Source organism: Pleurodeles waltl, chromosome 1_2 (genome assembly GCF_031143425.1).
Source record: "Pleurodeles waltl isolate 20211129_DDA chromosome 1_2, aPleWal1.hap1.20221129, whole genome shotgun sequence".
Lineage (NCBI taxonomy): Eukaryota > Metazoa > Chordata > Amphibia > Caudata > Salamandridae > Pleurodeles > Pleurodeles waltl.
The window spans coordinates 168,911,347-168,938,346 of NC_090437.1; the positions used below are offsets into that span (position 1 = coordinate 168,911,347).

At 45.2% G+C, this 27,000-nt stretch overlaps 1 protein-coding gene across 1 annotated transcript in view; it reads right to left on the reverse strand.

The window, feature by feature from the left end:
* LOC138298970 (sulfotransferase 6B1-like) overlaps nucleotides 1-27,000 on the reverse strand; it is a 306,443-nt gene that overhangs the window by 195,063 nt on the left and 84,380 nt on the right. The window contains exons 2-3 of the mRNA XM_069236917.1: nucleotides 16,131-16,240; nucleotides 7,746-7,835 (exon numbers count right to left, since the gene is read on the reverse strand). Coding sequence (XP_069093018.1) covers nucleotides 7,746-7,835; nucleotides 16,131-16,240 — 200 coding nt within the window. The remainder of the gene's footprint in view (nucleotides 1-7,745; nucleotides 7,836-16,130; nucleotides 16,241-27,000) is intronic.

Sequence of the window (27,000 nt, forward strand, 5' to 3'; positions counted from 1 at the left end):
AACCAGGAGTGTACAGAAAGTTCAACAAGCATGTGCCTTCACACACAACACCTATGAAGGGCTAGCAACACGTTGAAGTCAGCCCAACCTTGTCACATCCCAGGTCCACACATGTCAAAATGATATGACTTAGCCCAACATAACATACTATTAGTGAGGCATGTTTTACAACACACACAGAGGAGGTAGAACACCCATTCACATGATTCAACAGAACACCTAGGCCATTGCACTCAAGTCACACACACTTCGAGGTCACCTTGTGGAAGTACATGCCCCCGGAAGATCCGACCTACAGTGTACACAGTCCATCCTCAACTAGGAAGAAGCACTTGTCATCGAAGCCATGTGCCTAAGCTATCTGGGAGACTGTCAGTCTGATATGCTGACTCAGTTAATGGCAAGTTCCTGACCAAGTCTAACATTGACCAGTGTATTCAAAATGAGTCATGCCATTCCCAATTGTCGCACTAATTGAATGACCTACTGCCCCTCAATCTGAGAGATGACTACGTATTGCTTTACAGAAACATTATTCCTATTTGATATCACACCAAAACAACAAAGCCAATGAACGGCCAGCACATCAAATCATGAATTATCCTGAACACACAGTAATCCATCATGCTTCATTTCCAAACAATGTAAATAGCACTTAGGCAACACTCACTGTAGGTATCGGGGTCGTCAAAATGGGCCACCTCACCAACGGTGTACGGGGCTGGTCCACCTGTAAAGCATGAAAGGAAGATTATACTCAGACTGGGTGAACAGACAAATAATTTCTGTTACAATGACACTGTGTGAATATTACATGGTAATGATACACTTTCACACATGCTCATCCTGCCTGGCTGACTTTGTATTCTAGATTCTCATTGGATGAGTCTCCTGCTCCAGTGACACACCCTACTACACTCATGCAGTGGCCAGGACAGTCATGTGTCGTCCAAGTTAATCCTCCATTAGTAGGCCCCAACAATCATGTGATCCATACATCTCAGCATGTGCATCCCAGAGAGAAACATTCCACAACTGGTTCCATGAGAACTGCATGACCACTCACAATCAAACAGGCTATGTGGACAGGTTCAACACACAGCAACCAGACACACATGTGACATATGTGTGGACAACATGACTAACTTCATGTGACGTGAAGGCAACACACATGTGTAGCATCATCATGTGTTTGGAATTTTCGGTCTAGCTATGGCGTCTACATATGTAGGTATGTTGTTTCTACATGACGTACTCACTGGCCATTATGACCAGTAGAGTACAAATAGAGCAGTTCACGTGTTGCTTTTCAGACACAAATGCAACAGTACATTCCATGCAGCTACAGCCATCTGGTATGTGTTGCAAAAATGAGGGATCGGCCTGGTAGCATAGGTCTTCATACACATCCTGCAACAAATACACATTTGGACACATATGTATACCTTTGTAGCGCAGCATTTGCATCATTTTGTGACGCAGAGAGGGGGCTACTTAGCAAAATGCAAATAGATGTTGCATTTTACTGCTGTTATTGGGTGTACATGTGTAGCAAAAATTTATGTGGGGATTTATGTGTATACCCATGGGCCTAGGTTTCCCTAGCATGACACGCAGTCAGCTACTTATTTTGCAGATTGACTACCAATCATCACATGTTCACGCACACATTCCTATTATTCCCATGTAATTGATTAGTACTCACCAACATAGGCACCAATCCGGAGTCCCAGGTGGTCCAGCAGGTCCTGTTCCCTGCTGATCAGATCTGCCCAGCGGTGCTTGAGTTGATGGATATTCCTCAGATTCCCGTAGACCCGGACCAGGTGATGGCGCACCTTCTCCCAACGGATTTTCCTCGCCTCCGTGTGATACCCCTGTATCACACGGCCCCCAGCCTCCAGCATCAGTGGGAGGAAATGGCTTACGAGCCATATGAAGCCCCCCAATTCGTCCTCACCCATCCTGGACAGGCGAGGCCTACCTGACATGATGAGAGGTGTAAAAAAGTACAAACGAAAAATGAAAGAAAAAGTGGGAAATGGGGAAAGGTAGAGGTGTGAAAGAAAAAGAAGAAGGAGAAAAATAGCCCAACTAACCCCCCAAACTATGCTACCCACAACAGACTCCCACAGACAATACAAACTATCACAGGTATAGACAAAATAACACTAAACAGACTGAGACAATGTTATACAACAATAAAAGATTGACACAAAGACAAAATACAAGGCACACAGGACACTAAAGCAGTAAAACACAGGACAACACCTTTCACACAACCACACAGTCTAGATAACTCTGAGACTGCAAAGTGAAAGTGAAAGTCAACTCCCAGTACAGATTTGGTAAACAGGATATCCTATTACATCACTTCCTGCATAAAATGGCCGCCGTTTTTCTTTTCGCGTAATGCGTCATATTTTCACGCATACACAGATGTGCGTCATATTTTTTTGACGCATTACAGTGCACATGATGCGGAGTGTAAAAATATGATATGAATATCATTTTTTCAAATTGTACATGAGATGACCAACATATTGTCCATGTAGCGTCATTTTTAACACGCATACATCATAGGCGTCATTTTTTTTACACGTACAGTGGTGCACATGATGCGAAGTGAAAAAATATGATATGAATATTAATATTTCAAATTGTACATGAGATGACCAATATATTGTGCATGTAGCGTCAATTTCACCACGCATACATCATGGGCGTCGTTTTTTTTACACGTACAGTGGTGCACATGATGCTGAGTGAAAAAATATGATATGAATATTAATAATTAATACTGTACATGAAATGACCAACATATTGTCCATGTAGCGTCATTTTTAGCACGCATACATCATGGGCGTCATTTCTTTTACACGTACAGTGGTGCACATGATGCTGAGTGAAAAAATATGATATGAATATTAATATTTCAAATTGTACATGAGATGACCAATATATTGTGCATGTAGCGTCAATTTCACCACGCATACATCATGGGCGTCGTTTTTTTTACACGTACAGTGGTGCACATGATGCTGAGTGAAAAAATATGATATGAATATTAATAATTAATACTGTACATGAAATGACCAACATATTGTCCATGTAGCGTCATTTTTAGCACGCATACATCATGGGCGTCATTTTTTTTACACGTACAGTGGTGCACATGATGCTGAGTGAAAAAATATGATATGAATATTAATATTTCAAATTGTACATGAGATGACCAATATATTGTGCATGTAGCGTCAATTTCACGACGCATACATCATGGGCGTGTTTTTTTTTACACGTACAGTAGTGCACATGATGCAGAGTCAAAAATATTGTGGATGTAAATAATAATTTGAAGGTGAAATATCAAGACACTTTTGGATACATTTGTATCTGACTCTGCATTGTGTGCACTCATGTACGTGAACAAATTATGACGACCATGCTGTATGCGTAGAATATGGAGCAAATTTATCAAAATGTCTTCATGTGTTTATCTTTTGAAAGGTGATTTGTCATGGTAAAACGGTGCAATGTGAGACACATTTGTGTTTGTATATGACAAATGTCCGTACTTTTATGTATAGACGGCCTTCACACTGTGATGTTTGGGATACGTTAACTAATGTATTGACCATATTTGACAACATATTTGGTGTAATTGCTGATGGCTATTTTGAAATGATGTTTTTGATACCATTATGTATTCCGTCTCCAAAATGTCCCCACCTTTATGATGGGGATGCTTTTATCTGTAGTCCTAACAGGGAGTGGGAGAGTCACTTTCAGTTTTTATGGGGCTGACCATGTCCCATTATGATTTTGAGTTTCATATTTGTGTAGGACTTGTGACATGGAGGCCACACATGTGCCTTATGCATGTGTTTAGTTCACAAGTACATGATTCTTGTATGTTTTGGGGGTGGTAGAGGTGGAGTTAGGCCCCCAGCACCCTAGGATTTGGCCATCCAGAATAGCTACTGTATCCATGGAGTATTTTTATCATATCCTGGCAAACCTGCAGCAGCGGGCGAATGTAAGGCCATATGGTATGAATGACTGTTGACCATTCATTCATCTCATTAGCCCATTTGACGTTTGCAGTAATGATGATTTGGAGCTAAGTTGCATACCATTTTCATATGACTAAGGGGGTCATTCTGACCGCGGCGGTCGGCGGGCGCCGCCCGCCAAGCGGTTCCCGCCGAAAGACCGCAGCGGTCATTCGGGCTTTCCCACTGGGCTGGCAGGCGACCGCCAAAAGTCCGCCCGCCAGCCCAGCGGGAAACACCCTTCCCACGAGGACGCCGGCTCAGAATGGAGCCGGCGGAGTGGGAAGGTGCGACGGGTGCAGTTGCACCCATCGCGAATTTCAGTGTCTGCAAAGCAGACACTGAAATGCTTTGTGGGGCCCTCTTACGGGGGCCCCTGCAGTGCCCATGCCATTGGCATGGGCACTGCAGGGGCCCCCAGGGGCCCCGCGGCACCCCCTACCTCCATCCTGTTCCTGGCGGGAGACCCGCCAGGAACAGGATGGCGGTAGGGGGTGTCAGAATCCCCATGGCGGCGGAGCACGCTCCGCCGCCATGGCGGATTCGCAAGGGCAGCGGGAAGTCGGCGGTACACCGCCAACTTCCCGTTTCTGGCCGCGGCTGAACCGCCGCGGTCAGAATGCCCATCGGTGCACCGCCAGCCTGTTGGCGGTGCTACCGCCGACCTCCGCCATGGCGGTAATTACCGCCAGGGTCAGAATGACCCCCTAAGTTTGCAAGACTCTCAGCATTCACGATGTGATAATGCGAAGATTGTTTTGCTTGTCTGTGTCCCTTTCTGCATAAACTGGTTTAGTGTCATGTTACAATCTTCCTGCTAGGTTCAAACTGGGACACAACTGTGATGGTCTACTTTCAAATATTAGGTTGGTTGTATGACATATGTGTACATGTGTGTGGGAATGTGGATCCAGTATGACCTGTCTGTGTGTATGTTGTCACTGTAACTTCAAGGTCTCCTCCTGAGTTAGTGGCAGCTGATGTTGTTGCAATTGTGTATTGCTCACATCATACACTTGAGAGAAGCCATTGATGACATGTTCACGTACACATGGATGGTCCCACCCTGTCTCTGAACACGTGTGATGTGACTTTCAAAGGATCTCCAATTTTGGGCTGGATGAGAGACTGTTTCAGTTGTTTGGATCCGGCATGTGTAATTGTCACATTTGTACTCTTGTTGGGCTCTGTGTATGGTAATGTAACATGTCACATCCTACCCTCTGTGCATACAGTTGTGATGTTTATTTTTGGTGTGATGAATTTTAATGGCATTCTTGATCAATGAGACGACATTCATCTTCAGCTATTTCAAACTAAAGGTGGTCAGAAATGAATAGGCCAAAGCATGATGTGGTGTTTGTGATCTGTGTTTATTTACAAGTGTGGAATACAAGTGATTATAATAAGTTAAGTAAAAAAATTGTTCACAAGCTGTTGGCGCCTACGCACTCCTGCTGCGGTGTTAGGTTGTTCCCCCTCCTGTTGCAGGCCAGCATCCTCCTCATCATCATCCTCAGGCATGTCTGGGTCCGGTTCAAGGAGGGGAATGTTCCTTTGTACCCAAATATTGTGTAATATGGCACAAGTGAGTATGATTTTGCATACCATCTCTGGGGAGTATAGGAGGCTTCCACCAGTGATGTCAAGGCAGCGGAACCTTGACTTTAGGATCCCAAAGGTCCTCTCCACAATGCTGCGGGTCCTCTTGTGGGCGTCATTGTATGCCCGCTCAGCAGCAGTATATGGGTTCCCATATGGTGTCATTAGCCAAGGCTGGATGCCATACCCCTGATCAGCTGAAAGAGAAACACAGAATGGTATCAATTAGATGTAGGAGGCACTGTTGTACGTATCTTTGATGGCAGTAGTTGTGTTGTGTTGTCTGTGACTATTTTGTGTACTAATGTGACAACCTATGGTTGTTGGTGGAAACTTTGGCATTGTTTTTTTTCCTTGGCTGAGCAAGTGTATGTTGGCTAACTGTTTGTCAGCAGGAGGAATTGGTTTCTCAAGTACAGTGTGCTCTCCCTTGCATTGTGACTTGTGACACAGGTGTCCGTGTGTCCTCACTGGGGGTGTGATGATAGTTCCATGCAGAGTTGAAACATGAAAGGGTATTAGAAACGTTCATATGAACATAGCCAGGCCATCCCATCCCTTAAAAGTTATGCATTGTATTAGTGTACAGGTTATTGTGAGACTTCCAATTTGCAAGGTGACATTTAGGCAACCACAGTCATGAATGTCTTCACACTAAGCTGTGGAGTAAATTCTAATGTGTGAGAGGTTCAATGGTGACTTGTGACACATGGCTAGTGATGTGAGTACCTCAGTGTGTTCCTGTCTAGGTGTTGCTATTGTGGTGTATGGGTTGTTTATCCTAGAGGGTTTCTGTGCAGTGAGTATATAAGTAGATTTTTGTCCTTACCAACAAGTAGTCCATTGCCATACCGTCCATCCTGGAAGTGTTGGTTGATGGTGGAGTGACGGAAGATGAATGCGTCATGTACACTCCCAGGATATTTAGCCACAATGTTGCTGATCAGTCCTTGGTGATCGACTATGGCTGCACGTTGATGGAATGTGTGTGCTTCCTGTTGCGGTAGAGGTGTTCACTCGCAGCAGGTGGCACAAGGCGTACGTGTGTGCAGTCGATTGCACCAAGGACGTGCGGAAAGCCACTGATGGCGTAGAACCCCTGTTTTGTTTCCTGCTGCTTCTGCACTGTGTTAGGGAAGCAGATGTGGCGGGGTGTCAGTCCAATGATGGCATCCAGTACTTTAGGCAGGAATGCGGAGAAAGATGGTTGTGAGATTCCACCAACCAGGGCACCAGTTGTCTGAAAGGAGCCACTTGCCAGCAGGTGAAGTACGGCAAGCAGCTTTGTTTCGGTTGGGATAGTGCGTGGAGTCACTAAAGTGGGGGCCAATTGCTGTTCAATATTTGTCAGCAGCTGCTGAATGGCCTGCCAGTTCAACCGGTACCTCTGGATGATGTCTCGTTCCCTGAGGCCATGCAGGGTTGTTCGTGGGCGGAATATCCTCTCCTGCCTTCTGCGCTGTCTTTGGGGTCCCTGCTGTTGTTGTTGTGGCTGCAGAAGTTGCATTAACGCAAGGAAGGCGTTCACGCTAAAAAATGACGCTATTTGCCCATACTTTGGCACTAGACGCGTCTAACGCCAAAGTATAAATATGGCGTTAGTTTTGCGCCGATTTTGCGTCAAAAAAACGACGCAAATTCGGCGCAAACGGAGTATAAATATGCCCCTGTATTCCATACATACTCTCAAGATCTTTGGGTAAGCCGCCTCCTTCATTGGCTCAAGAACGTTCAACCTTTCCCTGAGAAACTGTCATTCACTTCCTGGATCTGCCTACAAGAGCATTTTAGTTTTACCTTCTTTCTATTTGCTGTATGTGTGTATCATTTCGCTTCCATCACAATAAATCAGTTTATTTAATTCTGAAAAGTGCACTCTGTTGTGCGATATTGCATTTTGTATCCTGCCAATGCATTGTATACACAAAAATACATTTTTAACTCGTTTTGCATCGCAGCAGGCGTTTTTATTGGTTTGTATAGCGCACGCTTTGTCAATGCTTTGCCAATGCGTATTTTGGATAGTGAGGCACATAAAGCATTGGAGGTTCAGGTAGGATTGGCAAACAAATTGAGAAGTCCTCTCACCTTTATTTTCTTTGCAAACACTGTCTTTGGTAGGTTATCAGTGTGGAGATGTGTTACCAACACTCTTGAAGACTGAAGGTTGGTTAACCTCTGCACGAAAAGAAAAGTAAAATGGTGTATTAATGTCTGTGTTTCCTACTTATATTACATTAACTTGGCCTGATCAGATATCCAATCTTTTGAAGCAGTTTGAAGCATACTGAAACACATTTCCACCAGAATTGTTGTACACTGTATTTCAGCTCTATATTTGATTGTAGTCAGCATAATGATCTGGTCGATTGGTGGTGAGGATGGTTGAGGACGATAACTATAACATTACAGATATTCTTTACACATTAAATCATATAGAGCTGAATGAAGTTTGTAGGTGGGTAGATGGAAGGGCCTTTGCCACAGTGGGCCAGTCACTCTCACAAAATTTCACATACCTACATGCAGTTCTCAGAAGGACAGCCCATTCAGGTTAAAACAAAATTATACAATTACATTCCCAGGTTTTCATTGTTTCTCACTATGCAAGCATCTCTTTGCACCCTTCATACTTACACTATTTCTAACTAGATAAGATATCTATATTTTTTAACCATTTTTAAAGATTTATACACGTTTTCATTAGTGTATTACAGACTGGTGGATCAATTTTATACATCAATTTTCGCTGACCCTGGTACGACTTCTGCATATACATTGCAATGTAATAGTTTTAACAGGAGTAATTGGTTCATTATGTTAACAATTAGAAATTAATTAATTAACGGTGAGTCCTAACAGTTACAGTTTCGAGTATAGCTAAGCAGAGGCAGAATAATTGTCGCCTCCTCACGTGCCCGCCCTCCCACACCTCAGTTCAGATGAATAGTTACAAACATGTGTATTACAGTAACACCCAAGGCATCTATGAGGGGTAAATCTCCCACGCCATCCACTTGCAAGTTTGGGGCAAGGTGCAAGGGCTGTGAACCATAATGTCGGTCAACTACCGGGTCTATAATTTGTCTCAATCTGGGAGATCCTACTGAAATGCTTATAGCTCATGCAGTAACCCATCGCAGTCTGCAGCTATGGGAACCCTGTGTAGACCTTGGATCTCTTCTGCCGGAGTGCCACTGACTCAGCTCTACACTATTTAAGCATTGCTGCACACCAGTGCCTCAGCCCGGGTAATGTATTGGCTTTCCAGTGCATGGCAATGGATCTGTGAACTATAGGTAATGCTAAATCTAGGAAGCGATTTGTGATGCTCCCTGTCTTCTTGGTCCTAAAGAGACCCAGGACACCATTCTCCAGACTGTGGAGGTCATCGCTCCCTGTGATAACTTTCAGTGCAGCCATGATCTTGCACCACAATTCTGCCACCACTGGGTAATTCCAGAACATTTGTGCAATATCAGCATCTGGTACTTGGCATCAGGGACAATTCTAGGGAGACCCAAAGATTTTGTGCAATCTGGCCTGGGTGAGTCAGGCCCTGTGGAGAATATTATGTTGGATATATTGAAACTTAGTGTTACTGGAAAGTTTGACTAGGTATAGTAGTACTCTTTACAACTCCTTTTGCGCCACATCTCTGCCTATATCATGCTCCCAGGACCTGCAAGTTGGTAGTGGGGAGTCTCATGGAGTGTGTGCCAGTGCTCATGTGAGCCAGGTTATAATACTACAGCCCACACCAATGGTGTGAACCAATGGGTGTTGATCTGGCTATGAGACGACAATCTGCCACAGGCGGCCCACCTCAGCCAACAATCTGCCATAGTCAGAATGTAGCTGCTCAAATAGAATGAGCATGCCGTTTTGGAACAGATCACCTAGGGTAGCCACACTAGCTGCCTTCCATGCCATCAGTCTTTCAACCAGATTCCTGAATGGTTTGATAGCACTGATGTGGATCTCAGGGGAGTATGGTGGCATAGTTGTCACTAGGCACAGACTACTGAGGAAGCTGTTTAATTCTACTCGTAGCAGATTAGTAGCCTCTCGGGACCACCGCATGCAGTAGGAAGGTCTCTCGGACCACCTTCTCTGCGCACTCCAAAATTGGTAGCCTCAGTTCATCCACCAGTCAACCCGCCAGGCAGAGGGCAGACAATTGCAGTTGTATCACAAAATAATAGTGTTCGAAGTTAGGAGACCCCCTTTTTGACTGATAACTGCAGTATGTGCACTGCCTTTATTACATAGAAAGCTCCCCAGAATAACATGCAGAGTATAAAATTTGCTCTGTGGTATGGCCACTGGGAGGTTGTGGAAGAAATATAGTAATTGCTGGAGCATTACCATTTAAGTCAGGGATACTCTAACTTATACAGTGAGAGGGAGTGTGCTCCAAAACATAATTTGGGGATGGAGAGATGCACTGGCCCTGGTGAGGTTGCCATCATTGAGGTCTTGTGTGGTATGGTAAATGTTAATGACCAGGTAAGGTGGCATCGTAAGGTGCATGGTTCCCAGAGGAGAAGGTTTTACTGCTGGTTCATCTGCCCATTTATTTTATGTTTATAAATATGAAAGTCTAGCCTGGGGCAACCTCTTCCGGCATTGGATGCCATCCTCAGTAAGGTGACATCCAGAAAGAAACTTCTATTGTCAACTTTGAGCATACTCACCCTAGTGAGAATGGTGGTCCTTTCCTACCTCCGGTACTTCTCCAATAACCTGACAGTAATCCTTAAGACACTCTTTTTAAGGAATCTGTCGACCTTTTGTGTGGTGTGATTTGGAATAGAGGTAGGAAGAGAGTGGCACTTTAGTAAGCTCCAACTATACCTAATTGTGTTGCTCCACTTTTCAGAACAGTGATCTGTTCTGTCCTGCGTGCAAACACTTCTAATAAATAATTTCAGTGTAGTGGTGCAGGTGATCAAAGTTTATAGATGCCACCTGCAGCTTCTCTGTCCCAAGGGTGATAGCAGTGACCTGAGCTTCTTGAAAAGATACCTGAGAAGAGACAAACCTGCATAAATGTATGCTACTTCTGTTCTGATGTGGTTTCCAGTCCCACTGCACCAAAATCTTGAGGGGCATGAACGTGTCTCCATGAACCTTAGCAGGCTTTACACAAGTAGCAGACTGTTTAGATCTTGTACATTGATACTGGACTATGGTGACACTGTGTGCCAGATACTAACATACGGGAGGCCTTGAAAAAATCTTAAAACTGTTACTAGACATGCAGGTCGAGTAAGTTGAATAATCTACTCAACCATAATTGTAATGTACTTGACTAGTAAACAAGTCTCGAATTGAGTGATCCTACACAAATATCTTAGTTTACAGAGTTGCCTTTTTCTTCATTCTCACATATGAGTGCACCTTCAAATATGTGAGCGCAGCATTTGTGTTGTACAAATAAAGTTCTATGTTTCATTAAACAGACTAAACGTTTGCACAATGTATAAAAAAAATATAGCCCACATGTAGGGGAGACATGATCCATTACTTGCCTCTTAGTGTTATTATAACATATCAGAGAAGGAGGGTTATGTTTAAACACTCACTCTCAATAAATATATTACTAAAGCATGATGTGGTCACACACTGTCATTTACAGACAGAAAATGTCCAAGAAATGTCCAAAATCCTTCCAACTAACTTGCAGCTTTACTGATAAAACTATATAATGTATTAAAAATTCTGTGAAATCTGGTTTCAGAAAGCATATTTATTCTTTGCACTATATCAAGTAAAGAGTTCTGATCAGTTTTCGTCCTATTAAAATATGTTTTCATCGCACAGAAGTACAAACAATAGGCTTTCACAACTACTGAAATATAGTTTGAAATGTTTGCACAGATGACTTAGTTATTTGAATGTTGTGTGTGAGGAAAGAACTGACAAAATCCTGGAACTCTGCAGTCAGAAGGAAAAATAATTGTAAGACAAACTGACTTTTGACCTCTGTCTTTGAACTCAGAGCAAATTAGATAATAACAAAATGTAAAGGCTTCCTTCACTTTCTGACTGAACAGAACACCTGTTCTATGTCTACTCGCCAGAAGGGGTAAGTCCTAAAAACAGCTTGACTTGATAAAATATGACTCGCCGTAGCAAGTGGTTGAGTAGAATTTCCGAGGCCTGTATGTTTATATTACAGGGGAAGCCTGCCTTTGATGGAACAATAGCGCACAGGAACCTTCCACACAGGGAAAACTTCAGACCATGATTGACTTGGTGACAGGTGGGAAGAAGAGCACCTTTCTGTACTGGGCAGTATCCCAAATGCAAGGTTCCTAGCTGGATTACCTGAGGGTCAAATGGTTTAAGGATTCATAAAGGGACCTGACTGGTAATGAATCACCTGTGAAGTTATTCTGCAATGCCTGATTCAAACCTGTGCAATCTGACTACATGCATTGTGCTGATCCGACTCACACAAGACTCAACAAGATTTATGGGGCAGCTTTGAACTCATTGTGAAGGATTTTTACATCTTCCACATGAGCTGGCTGTGTTCTAAACTGTGGCTTTTTGGAGCCATGTGACAGCAGCAGGGGCTGAGCACTGCACCCATGCACGCAGAAATCTCATACAAAAGAGCAATTATAGCTTCATGTAATATAGTAGGAAAGTGTGAAAGAATTGGTTACAAAATACCTAGTAGTGCTACTGCCATTGTCACATTCATTTGGGAGCAAATTAGAGACACAACATTGACTCCAACCTAGAAGGGCACAGACAATTATTTATGTGTTTTAAGAACTTGAAAGACCTGTTGATCCAACATGGCGGTTCTCTCACATACGGACGATGAATTCCTGAAACTTTAGCTCTGTGGTTCGCGATGTAGCATGTTATCTCATGACATCTCAAGCCATGTGAATTGCTGTACTCAGTTATGCCCTGATGAAGGACCTGTACAAGGTCCAAATGCATTGAGGTTAAACTGTGTAATACATTAAAGAAGATTAGACACCTGAATCTCAATACAACAAATGTGCCCAGAAAAAGTATGATGATAGTATACAATTGTGGAAACACATCGATAAGCACATGCAACTGTTTTTTGTCAAGACTTCAAAATTTTATTCTAGGAAAACAGTAATGAACTAGGCATCCATGCCACTTCAAAGCAGTGCCCAAAGTGTCCTCTCCTTAACAAAATGGAAGACAGACAATATGGTGGTGTTTTATGGCTCAACTCAAGTTTAGTGGAGACAGTAAAGTGCACATCTGTCTGCCTTGTGTGGGTGTGTGAGTGTAGGCATGTGCACAGCTCTCTGGCCTTTAAGCCCCGGGAAGATGTAGCCACAAAGCCTAATGGGAGTTGCTGCACCCTTTACTGAACTACCAAGATTGGATTGGCTTCTTGTGGTACTACTGAAATAAGCTGTGCATTTGTGTGATAGGTTGAACACTGTTGATAACAGTGTCTTTCCTGGCATTTGTTTTCTGTAAGACATTTTGGGGGGTAATGGGTCAGACAGGAGCTACAGAGCGTTCACCATTGTGGCTAAGGTTATTTGCCTCTGGTGTCTGAGGGCCTGTCCTACTATGGTTCTGCATGAGCCAAGTACACCACATCCACACTTGACTCTCACAGTAGCGAAAGCAAGCAGTCAAAGGGCACTAGATGCAAGAGGAGTTTGCTGCAGGAGCTAGAGTCAAGGAGTTGCCGTGCTGAGGGACACAGACGTAAGAACCAAGCACCGCTTGGCCGTCTGAAGTGAGAGGCTCAGAGAGAAGTGTACATAGGCTCCTGTAGTTAGTTACAACTCCTAGTTGGAGCATGGAAGCGGTCGGCCCAGGCACCTATATGGCTTGTGCTCCTGGCCTTCATCCCCTGCATCTTGAATTTCCCCAGCTCCCCCTGCTCCTCTGGTGACTGGCAACCCACTACCTATTTGCCACTTGCAGGATGCCATCCTCCCACCTTTTGCAGCCAGTATTCAATCGTTTCCACCTCAAGTGACAGAAACAGTCATCTCACAGAAACCCTGCAACCCCCCCGCCTCAGGCAGCCTGATCCATTTCCCCCTGCTGTGCCTGCCATGGTGCTTCTCTGCTGGCTCTGGGCCCCCCGCTGCAGGCGGGAAGGTGTAGACACAGGGTGGAGTAGACTTCTGAAGATGGCTTGGCTCAACTCAGCACATCTCGGCGTTATGTTCACTCCAACACTCTGCTAAGAATTTCAAGGCTAAGGTCAACTGGCTGTGAGCCCCTGATGCTCTTTAGAGATGTGTGGGGCTGTAACAGATCCCAGCAAGACCACACTGAGGACCTTTACCCCAGATAAATCAAAGCCAATGTAGATACTGCTGAAGACCACCATGAGGTCTGAGAAAATGAGAACACGTAAATATGTATTGTTCGTAAGTTCTTTTTTATATATTCTAATTGGAAATTGCGCTATAGTTTACTAGTGTTCTTTTTTTGATAATAATAAAAAAAGAAAAGAAAATAGAACTGATTGCCACTCTGCTTTCTCTCATAACTTCCGCTACGGTCAACATACAACCTGACTCCATGATAGCCCACTCTATGAAGTGATGCCAGACAACTGGAAGGAATCACTAATTTACACCGAAAGTCAAATAGCTGAGCAAATTAGAAAAGGGCGAAGTGTCGGTGCTCCCGGGCCAAACAGTATTCCTCAAGCACTGTAAAACACTCAAATGCACTCTTGGTCGGCTAAACTATCCCTGGTATTTAGTCACATATTTCAGAGTGAGGAGGTATCAGTCTGAAGAGGCTCCATCATCAATCAGATCTAAAGGAGGTGGAGTTAGATCGTCACCAGTAAATTATAAGCTCATAGCTCGTCTTGACAATGAAGCTTACTTTTGCAAGACTTGAGGCCTTATTTAGAGTTTGGCGGATGAGTTACTTAGTCACAAACATAGTGGATATTCTGTCAGGGGTGGCTCCTCCATTAGGGCAGAAGAGCATCACCCCTCGCCAGCAGCCGCTGCAAATCCTTTCACAAGGAACGGATAAATAAACTGTTTATTAGCCTTTCCTTGTGAATGGGTGAGGCATTTGGGGTGACAAGCAGAGGGGAGTGCACTGTGCACTCCTCTCAGAGTGCATGTGTGTTTGGCCGGCCATCTTGGGTCGGCCAAACACACATGCGCACAGGCTCCCAGTCTTTAAGCAGCATCAGGATCGGCCGCAGGGCAGGATGGGAGCCTGTGCCTGCATGTAACATGCTCACTTGTCTAGGATTCAACACTAAAACAAGTTTGATATGACGCTAGAGGGCAGTCATTGGAGCCATTTGGGTTAACTAGGGTATAAGAAGGCACATGCAGTTCCAGTTCATCTATTACCTTACATAGTTGGATGTTTACTTGAAATTAAGTAAAATTCTTTCCCAAAGTCAGATGCCAGACAGATCCCGGTGCTCATGTTCATTTTCACTGACAAAGCTCTGCTTCTGTCTTGAAAAACTAGTGGTCTCTGTGTACATGCGTTATATGGAAGAGTGAGGTGTATCCTGCAATATTCAGTGTCGAAGGTCATGTTGCACGAGCCCATGAATTTAATAAAGCAAGATTTTTTAAAACATTTTCGAAGCACGTAGTGCAGAAAACCATTTGGCACTTTATTATGGCATTTTTATCTTACTTGATACAGTTCCTTTGGAGTATGAAATATAAAATAAAAATGTACTTGACAGTAAAACCAGACAAAGAGAGGATAAGGGATGAAGGCAGATACTTTCCCTCAGTTGTCTTGGTTTCAAACAAGGTTATTTCTAAGAGATGGTGTTAACTGAGTTTACATACATTTGGTAGGACGTATACTTAGCTAATGTATATCCTTAAAACAGCAATCGTGCTTGGCGAAATAGTGAGGTTAACTAGCAACTTCTAATTTCCAGATATTCAGATGTTATAGTTTGAGCTTCTAGGGAGCAATTTCATGCTTTACAAAAGTACTCTTTTAATTTCGCGTCAGTTTCCAATGTTGTTCCCATAACGTCCCAAGGGCATATGCTTATATGAAGGAGACTTGTGTTTTGGGTTCAGTAATCAATGGTCAGAGAAGTGGAGGAAACAATGTTTGTGCCAGTTGATCTCAGGTAAACGGTCCAAGCAAGATTTTTGAGGACATTTCACTAGGCAGCTAATTTCTGAACAATGAAGGGATATCCTGTTTCATCAGTCCCAGCCCCTTCGACACCTGGGTTCACGTTCAGTCTGTTTCATTAAGGAAAAGAAACCCATGTCTGAGTATACCATTCACTCCAGAGGCTTGGTTCTGTTCATTCTGTTACATAAAGGGGTTGCCTTGGGCTTGGCTAGTGCAGAAAACACAGTAAAAAGGATTTAAACGGTAATCACTTAAATCTGTGCTAGAGTATAATTCTAACACTATTCCCCTTTTCAACACTTTGCCCTTTTCAACACTACAAATCCAAGTTGTGCAGTTTTCCATACCAACCTTTAGTTTATCTGGCGTTCCAAATTCAAGCAATGGCATTTCTTGTGGAGGCTCCTTTCCTGAAGTGGTGTATACCATGTCATTTAAGAGCTGGCAAGTCCAGTTAGTGCCTGAAAGACATCATCAGAATGTTCAAGAGACAAAATAGTAAACAAACCATACACAAATAGCTGAAACAAAAATACATGCTTCGTAAAACGCAGAGATTATAATGCTGCCCTACACCAATTGTTTGTAAGTATGCCCCCCAAGTATTTTGAATTGAGCAAAACATATATACTTATTGAATGGGAATAATTCTACTTAAATACCACAACCGAAAAAATGAATAAATAAAGAGCACTGGCCCATTTCCCAAATGCAACCAACAGTGAAGACACTGCATGTATCACCTCGTTCTCAAGCCCAGAATTCAAATCGCTGACAAGACACAGAAAATTTAGAGGCAACATGCAATAAATGTATAGGTTGCACTGGTATACAACAGGTTTGTGCGTGCATTCGGCACGGTCATTCTTTTTTGTAAGTGCACCAAAAACATATAACTAAAAGACAGATAGCACTTACTTCAGCGGTGCCCACTGAGCCCTTTGTTGGGAGACCACAGAGGCCTGCAGAGCTCCACCAGCCATTGGAGGTTTTGTACTCCAGCAGACGTAATTAAAAGCAAGAGATATAGCAACAAAAAAAATGGACAATAAAACAAACCTTAAGTCAGAAACTGACTCCACATGAAATAAACCATAAGTCGTAGCATACCCCCGTATCCTCTGAGAGGTGGTGGGAAACAGTGTGTCCTTGACGAACATAAATGTACATCTTTGAGGGCAAAAAAAAGTAACAGCTAATTCATGGGTGCTAACTGTAAACGGACTATTTACAAATGCGACATTAATACGTTATTCTCAACTGAAAACTACAGCAACAGTTCAGATATTATGAAGTCATATGTGACCACGATAGATGCCTTTCACAACCATACATTTCTTAAAGGTTAACAAATGCTTTCATCAATTTAAAAAGCTGTGCCAAAAGTTCATTCACAGATCAAGTCCTTGAGTTTGCATTGGGAGTGTGTGTATGGGAGAGAGCGGGGCTGAAGGGTTCCGGCCTTCTATGTATTCCATAAATCTCCTCTCGACTACCCCAAGAACCTTCTGATTTATGGGAACCAACTTCTCGCTTTGAAAAAAAACATGAGCACTCGGATATTGTAATCGGAGCAGAACAATCCTTGATATTATCAAAACTGTTGCTCTAGTTTTCAGTTAAGAATAATTAATTTATTTCACATTTCTAAACATTAGGGCCCATATTTATACTTTTTTAGCGTCGCATTTGCGCCGCTTTTTGACGCAAAGACGGCGCAAACCTACAAAATACAATTGTATTTTGCAAGTTTGCGCTGTTTTTGCGTAAAAAAATTACGCAAATGCGGCGCTAAAAAAGTATAAATATGGGCCCTAGGTTTATAGTCAGTAGCGGTTAATTAGCTGCTAATTTTGTTTACCACAAAACATATACCCTTATTTCTATGATCGATTTATTTGTGCTGCTAATCAAATGTACAACAGTCCACCAGGCTGCATGTTTCAACCTCCATGGTGAACTCACTGCAGCTACTTGACAGCCAAATCTGAACCAGTATTGGCTTACTGGTACTACTCAACTCCTAAGCTGAACTGAATTGGAGGACCAAGGCAGAATGCAATTATGTAAAACTAATGCTAATATAATTGGATAGAAGTAAATGCAGCACCACACCATGTAAGGCTTGCCAGAACACCTTCCACTTGCTACCATGCAGCTCACTTGTGACCTCTAAACCACCTGGCTTTTACAGCATGCACTTGAGAGTGACAGTGTATTTGTACTACTTAACAGCATGCATTACACACCAGGCCCAGGCTTCTGAAGAACAAACAGCTCCAAATGTTGAATACCAGATGGAATTCCGTTAGCTCCCCTTGCTGGCCCGCACCAGCTTCAAAATCAGCTGAATCATTTACAGTCATTGGAATCAGCCTCCCTGCTAATCTGACTTCCACGAGCATCGTTTAGGTGGATCTCAGCAAACCCTTGTCGGGGTACCATCAGACTGGAGGCAAATAAAACACAAAAAGGGAAAAGCAAGGCAACAGAAGTTCTCTGCCTATAAACGTAACATCATATTGCCATTTAGAGTGCCCACACTTTTTTCATCCCACTTAAAGATCTGTCTGCGCATATTCCTGTATGGCTGTATGGTTGCTTGCAGCCAGCAGCTGTGGATGCTTCCTGATGCCTGGTTACAGCATTTATGCTACATGCAGTGCAAGACACTGGGCAAGCACGCACTTTAAACAGCCTGAAGTTGTCACGCTGAACAATTTGCACATTAAAGCAACTGTTGAACGTATTAAGACAGTAAGATATGAGCAGTTTTTAATGTGTTTAGTATTTCAAAACTATACGTTCCCACCGCTTTATAAACCTTGCTTTCTCACTTAATTCATTTTCTTTCAAATGCACCATTTGTTAATCTTTTTTCAATTTTTTCTTGGGAGGAGAACTCACCTTGGACCCCATGTATGGCCATCAAGCTTGCTCACTTCACTCGCTACATATGAGTCATACCCAACTTTTATGCCCCACCACTTTCAAATGTCACCAGCTGCCACTGTATTCTGTCCACCTTATTACAAGTTCATTACGTTCTACGGCATTTGTAATAAGGTAATTGAGATATCTGTCACATTTGTGATGAAGTAACCAGTCTGCCAAACTGTAAACTAGACCCTTAATCACCAGGGCGAAGGACAAGGAGGATAATTCCAGTCAACCAACTGAGCTTCTGTCGTGGGGCAGGTACCTTCACCAATCTTTTATCTCTTTCCCTTATTATTACTAAAACACTGGAAGCTGGAACTTCCCTACATCTCTTTGTATATTTCAGATCTGTATTGATAGAGTTCAGAGAAATAATCTGTGGAAAAAACTGGTTCAATGCAATAATCCATCCTCCGTTCTCAGGGGCATTCAACTACTCTCGAGAAATACATGGGTGAGAATAAACACTGGGGACGGTTTGTAGGCCTCCTTAAAGATCAATAGCACTATAAGACTGAAGCACGGTTGTATACTGGCAGCTCAATTATTTAATTTTTACTTAGCCGACCTAACCATAGACCTAGAGACTGTCAACTCCCACTCACCTATGCTTTGTGGCCACGTGTTATAGAACCTGCTGTGCCCAGATGATGTGATCCCTGCCAATCAAATCAAAGCTAATCTACAAAGACTAATAATGTACTTTGCAGTATACTCGATAAAGAATGGATTGAAAATAAACAAAACAAAAACCAAGGTGATCTGCAAGAAAATAAAATGTTTTGATTAAGGTGAGTATGCTTGTGATGTCTTCCGCTATCTTCGGGAAGGCTAATAAGCTCTCCTTAACCTTCCCCAGCTGGTGCATTATTTTGCCACTGGTGTCTGAAGGCCTATCCCTGGGCAAGGTTGCACAGATATTGTTAACTAGTTTCATAAAGTACCTTGCTAACATATTTCATCTGGCCTCCAATGCTATCAGGCCTGCTTGTACCACAGGAGGCTTTATGTATGAACTAACTTTTTTGAAAAGCTCCTTGGCAGAATTAGCAGCATTATCAATCTTAGTACTAAGGAAGGAAACTCTAAACTTCATTGTGGCATAGTGATTATTTTACAGTTTCCTTGTATGTTAGACCTGACAGCCTTAGGGTAGTCACCCCTAACTTTTTGCCTGCCTCCCTCCACTTTTTGGACACTGTTTTTGCTGGTTTATAGACTCTGCACACTTTACCCCTGCTAACCAGGGCTAAAGTGCATATGCTCTCTCCCCTAAAACATGGTAACCTGGAATCAGACCTGATTGGACTATTTAATTTACTTATAAGTCCCTGATAATGTGCACTACCTGTGCCTAGGGCCTGTAGATTAAATGCTACTAGTGGACCTGCAGCACTGGTTGTGCCACCCACTTAAGTAGCTACCTTAACCTTGTCTCAGGCTTGCCATTGCAAGGCCTGTGTGTGCAGTTTCACTGCCACTTCGACTTGGCATTTAAAAGTACTTGCCAAGCCAAGAACTCCCCTTTTTCTACATATAAGTCACCCTTAATGTGTGCCCTAGGTAACCCCTAGGGCAGGGTGCTGTATAGGTAAAAGGCAGGACATGTACCTGTGTAGTTATATGTCCTGGTAGTGTAAAACTCCTAAATTCGTTTCTACACTACTGTGAGGCCTGCTCCCTTCATAGGCTAACATTGGGGCTGCCCTCATACACTGTTGAAGTGGCAGCTGCTGATCTGAAAGGATCAGGGAGGTCATATTTAGTATGGCCAGAATGGTAATACAAAATCCTGCTGACTGGTGAAGTCGGATTTAATATTACTATTCTAGAAATGCCACTTTTAGAAAGTGAGCATTTCTTTGCACTTAAATCCTTCTGTGCCTTACAATCCACGTCTGGCTGGGCTTGGTTGACAGCTCCTTGTGCATTCACTCAGACACACCCCAAACACAGGGTACTCAGCCTCACTTGCATACATCTGCATTTTGAATGGGTCTTCCTGGGCTGGGAGGGTGGAGGGCCTGCTCTCACACAAAGGACTGCCACACCCCCTACTGGGACCCTGGCAGACAGGATTGAACTGAAAGGGGACCTGGTGCACTTCTTAGCCACTCTTTGAAGTCTCCCCCACTTCAAAGGCACATTTGGGTATAAAACAGGGCCTCTGCCCTACCTCATCAGACACTTGCTGGAGAAGAAACCTGAACCAAAAACTACATCCTGCCAAGAAGAACTGCCTGGCTGCTCAAAGGACTCACCTGTCTGCTTTCTACAAAGGACTGCTGCCTTGCTGTTGCCCTGCTGCCCTGCTGAACTCTTGTCTGGCTGTGAAATTGCTCTCCAAGGGCTTGGATAGAGCTTGCATCCTGTTCCCTGAAGTGTCAGGACCAAAAAGACATCTCTCTTTTACTTGGACGCTCCGTGCGCCGAAAATTTCGATGCACAGCTTGTTATGCGGCGAGAAAAACGCCGCACACCGACGCTGATCGACGCGACGCTCTTGGGACGATCGAAGATCCGACGCACGGCTTCGCAAGGACAACGCCGCCCGACCTCTAGAGGAGAAATCGACGCGACGCCTGCCGTGAGATCATAATTTCAACGTGCAGCCCCGCAGATCGAAGTCTAGAGGAGAAATCGACGCAACGCCTGCCGTGAGATCGTAAATTCGACGCGCAGCCCCGCAGATCGACGCGCAGCCGGAGAACAAGCACGAGAATCCACGCACAGACCCGGGACAACTGGTAATCCCCGCGATCCACAGAAAGAGACTGTCCACGCGCCGGAAAACGACGCCCGACTTCCCCGCGTGGACAATAACGACGCAAGTCCGTGTGTGCTGGGGAGAAATCGACACATACACCCTTTTTCCACGCACCTCTTCTCTTGTGGCCCTCTGAGGAGATTTTTCCACTCCCAACCAGGTACTTGTGCTTAAAAGAGACTTTGTTTATATTCTAAAGACTTAAGACACTTTATATCACTTTTCAGTGATACTTCTACAAATTTCACATTGCAACTTTGTTCTTTTTGACCTACAATTATCCTGATAAATATTATATATTTTTCTAAACACTGTGTGGTGTATTTTTGTGGTGCTATATGGTGGTATTGTATGATTTATTGCACAAATACTTTACACATTGCCTTCTAAGTTAAGCCTGACTGCTCGTGCCAAGCTACCAGAGGGTGGGCACAGGATAATCTTGGATAGTGTGTGACTTACCCTGACTAGAGTGAGGGCTTTTGCTTGGACAGGGGGTAACCTGACTGCCAACCAAAAAACCCATTTCTAACATTGGTGATCAGCGGTGAGGATAGGACTTGTATTTGTGCAGTGACATCCAGTAGCTAAGTATTTCACTACCTACCCACAGTTGAAGGTCAACTTGGTTTTTATCTCTTTTTGAAAATCCGTTTTTTCCTGACAATTTTCAAAAACCAAATACTCACTCAACATGTCTCTGACTGGGTCTCAGACAGGGGACTTTGACCTAGTCCAGTTGGATACATACACGGTCAAACAACTAAGAGGATTCTGCAGGGCATTAAGGGTACCCACCCAAGGGGCCTCCAGAAAGGAGGACTTTCAAGTGGCGCTGAGGGCCTGGGCAGAAGCCCATTTAGAGGATGATGAGGAAGAGGAGCCAGAAAATGGCCCCTCAGAAGGATTTTCACTATCTGTGGATGGTGTTACCACTGCAATTGTGCACCCTTCCAGACCAGGGAGCAGTGTCTCCATGCAAAGCCTGACCGCAGAGGAAAGGAGAGAGGAAAGGGAGTTCCAATTGCAAATGGCAAAACTGAAAATTGAGGCTCAACAGGAGGAGAGGAGGGCAGAGAGAGAAGCCAAACAAGCTGAGGCTGAAAGAGCAGCCAAACAGATTGAAGCTGAAAGAACAGCTAAACAGATTCAAGCAGAAGCTGAAAGGGCAGCCAAACAAGCGGAAGCTGAAAGAGCAGCCAAACAAGTGGAAGCTGAAAGAGCTTTGGCTGAAAATAAACTATTGTTGGCTCATGAACTGAGTCTCAAGGAGCTGGAGATCAAGGCAAGACAGTCTGAATCCAGCAATAATGGTGGCAGCATACAGACAGGACCTGCTGGAGAAAAGAAGGTTTGTATACCCAAAAATGTGGTGCCCAGTTTTGTGGTGGGAGATGACATAGATAAATGGTTAGCTGCTTATGAAGTTGCACTAAGGGCTCATGAGGTTCCTGAAGGGCAATGGGGGGTAGCTATGTGGGGTTATGTGCCGCCATTGGGGAGGGACACACTTCTGATATTGGATCCACCGGATCAAAACACATACCCACTTCAGAAAGCCACTTTACTTGCCAAGTTTGGGCTGACCCCTGAGGGATACCGTCAGAGGTTCAGGGACAGCACCAAACAAACCACACAGACATGGGTAGATTTCTTTGATTTCTCCAGTAAGGCACTGAATGGATGGGTGCGGGGCAACAAAGTAGCAGATTATAAAGGTTTATATGACTTGATCCTGAGAGAGCATATGCTTAATGTTACTTATACAGATTTGCGGCAGCACCTAGTGGATAGTAAGCTGACTGATCCCAGGAAGCTTGCTGAGGAGGCGGACCTCTGGGTTAGCACCAGAGTGTCCAAAAAGGTACCTGGGGGGGACTCCCACAAAGGTGGTCAGGGTTCCCAACAGAAGAAAGAGGGGGGAGATAAACTTACAGATAAGGAACTCTCTAAAGGCCCCCAAAAGAATTCCCAGGGAGGGGATGGCAACCCTTCCTTTTCCAAATTTGGGAAAAAGCCAGGGACATTTGACAAGTCAGGGAAATCTAGCCCCAAATGCATGGAGTGTTACCAGTATGGTCACTACAAAGGCGATCCACAGTGCCCCAAGAGGGCACCGTCCACTACCGGACAGGCACCTGGGTTGACTAGTGTAGCACTCGGGGGGGAGATGGACCCAACTAGCTTTGGGGAGCAGGTAGAGATTTCCCTAGTGTCCCTGGGAGAAGGAGAAATGGTGCCCAAGGCCCACATGCCCAGAAATACTTCCAAGTACCGGCAGTGGGTCACCATTGATAGGCAGAAGGTGGAGGCTCTGCGTGACACAGGAGCCAGTATGACTACTATCAAGAGTCAGCTGGTGTCAACAGAGCAGATAGTACCTAATACATTCCACCAGGTCAGAGTCGCTGACAATCGCGAGAGTCACCTACCGGTGGCTCTGGTTCCCTTTGAGTGGGGGGGGGGTCTCTGGTACTCTGAAAGTAGCTGTGAGTCCTGCCATGCCTGTAGATTGTCTGTTAGGCAATGACCTTGAGCACACTGCTTGGAAAGAAGTGGAGCTCAGGTCTCACCTGGAGATGTTAGGGTTACCTGAGTGGGTCTGCATAACCACACGGTCCATGGCTGACCGAGAGGGAAGTCAAGGGCATCTGGAGCCTGGAACGATGGCCCAGAGAGCTGCCAGGAGGAGGTACCAGGGGTGCGGGAAACCGGCCCCAGAAATTCCCACAGTGGCTGACGGGGCTCCTGAGGAGGAGGCTCCCGAGCCAACTGGGGAAGACATTGCCGCCCTAGGTGACTTACCTGAGCTTGCTGGCTGGCAAGTTGAGGGGGGACCCACCAGGCAGGAATTCTGCAAGGCGCAGAAGGAATGTCCCACTCTGGAAGGTTTGAGGAAACAAGCCTCAAACCAGGCAGCAGGCGACGCCTCTGGCGATCACCACCTATATTGGGAGAATGATCTCCTCTACAGTGAGCCTAAGGTTCTGGGCTTTGGGGCAGCACGTATGCTGGTGGTCCCCCAATGTTACCGAACCTTCCTACTGGGTCTGGCTCACGACATTCCCCTGGCAGGACATTTGGGGCAGGGCAAGACCTTTAACAGGCTTGTCACCCACTTTATTGGCCCAAAATGAGGACACACTCAGACAAGTTCTGCAGATCCTGTCCTACCTGCCAGGCCAGTGGTAAAGCAGGAAAAAGGGTTAAAACCCCCCTGATTCCACTTCCTGTCGTTGGCACCCCCTTTGAAAGGGTGGGCATCGACATTGTTGGTCCCTTGGACCCCAAAACTGCCTTAGGCAACCGGTTCATCCTGGTTTTGGTGGACCATGCCACCCGTTACCCAGAGGCAATCCCTCTGAGGACCGTAACTGCACAGGTGGTGGCCAGAACCCTGATGGGGATATTTACCCGTGTGGGATTCCCCAAGGAAATAGTGTCTGACAGAGGCACTAACTTCATGTCTGCATACATGAAGTCTCTGTGGGATGCGTGTGGTGTAACTTACAAGTTCACCACACCCTATCACCCCCAGTCTAATGGTCTTGTGGAGAGATTCAACAAGACCCTGAAAGGCATGATTGGTGGCCTCCCTGAGGCCATGAGGCGTAAGTGGGACGTCCTCTTACCATGCCTTCTCTTTGCTTACAGAGAGGTCCCCCAGAGGGGGGTAGGGTTCAGTCCCTTTGAACTTCTCTACGGGTACCCTGTCAGGGGACCCTTAAGCATTGTCCAGGAGGGATTGGAGAAAGCTCCAAAGACACCCCCTCAGGATGTGGTCAGCTATATGTTGGCCCTCCGCAACCAGATGACCCGCTTCTGGAAAGAAGCCCAAGATAACCTTGAGGCCAGTCAAGAGGTGATGAAACAATGGTATGACCAGAAGGCCACCCTGGTAGAGTTTCAACCTGGAGACAAAGTGTGGGTAATGGAGCCAGTAGAGCCCAGAGCTCTCCAGGGCCGCTGGTCTGGCCCATTTGAAATAAAGGAGCGGAAAGGGGAGGCCACTTACCTAGTGGACCTCCAAACCCCTAGGAATCCCCTAAGGGTGCTCCATGTGAACCGACTAAAAGCTCATTTTGAGAGGTCGGAGATCAACATGCTTCTGGTCACAGATGAAGGAACGGAAGAGGAGAGTGAACCTCTCCCCGACCTCCTCTCTGCCCAAGAAGGTGATGGGTCAGTAAGCGGGGTCATTCTGTCTGACTCCCTGACTCTAAATCAGAAAGGAGACTGCTATGAGCTGTTGGAGCAGTTCTCCCCCCTGTTCTCCCTTACTCCTGGACTGACCCACCTCTGTGTTCATGATATTGACACTGGTGACAGTCTCCCTGTGAAAAACAAAATTTACAGGTTGTCGGATAAGGTGAAGGCCAGCATCAAGGAGGAGGTCTCCAAGATGTTGACTCTAGGGGTTATTGAGAAATCCAGTAAGCCCTGGGCCAGCCCAGTGGTGTTGGTCCCTAAGGCTACTGCCCCAGGTGCGAAGCCAGAACTCCGGTTCTGTGTGGACTACCGGGGTCTCAACTCAGTCACCCGGACTGATGCTCACCCCATCCCCCGAGCTGATGAGCTCGTGGACAGGCTAGGCGCTGCCAAGTTCCTAAGTACGTTTGATCTTACTTCAGGGTACTGGCAGATCGCCCTGACTGAGGGGGCCAAAGAAAGATCCGCATTCTCAACCCCTGATGGCCATTACCAGTTCTGGGTGATGCCGTTTGGGTTGAAAAATGCCCGCTACCTTCCAATGGTTGGTTAACGGGGTCCTAGCTGGCAAGGATGCCTTCTGTGCAGCCTACCTGGATGACATAGCTGTCTACAGTTCCAGCTGGGAGGAACACCTGCTTCACCTCAAGGAGGTGCTTCAGGCCCTGCAACAGGCAGGTCTGACCATCAAGGCCAGTAAGTGCCAGATTGGGCAGGGTTCCGTGGTGTACTTGGGACACCTAGTGGGTGGTGGCAAGGTGCAGCCACTCCAGGCCAAGATTGAAACTATCAAGGCCTGGCAACCCCCACGAACCCAGACAGAGGTGAGAGCCTTTCTAGGCCTCACAGGACACTACCGCAGGTTTGTCAAGGGCTATGGTACCATTGTAACACCCTTGACAGAACTCACTTCCAAGAAACAACCTAGGTTGGTGAATTGGACAGAGGCTTGTCAGAAAGCCTTTGACGCCCTGAAGGAAGCCATGTGCACGGCCCCCGTACTCATGGCCCCTGACTACTCCCAGGAATTTATCGTGCAGACAGACGCTTCAGAGCATGGCATAGGGGCAGTCCCAGCACAGCTGAATGAGCAGGGCAGAGATCAACCGGTAGTCTTTATTAGCAGAAGGCTATTACCACGGGAACAAAGGTGGAGTGCTATTGAAAGAGAAGCGTTTGCTGTGGTCTGGGCACTGAAGAAGCTAAGACCCTACCTGTTTGGGACTCACTTCCGGGTTCAGACAGACCACAGGCCCCTCAGATGGCTCATGCAGATGAGGGGTGAGAATCCAAAACTCTTGAGGT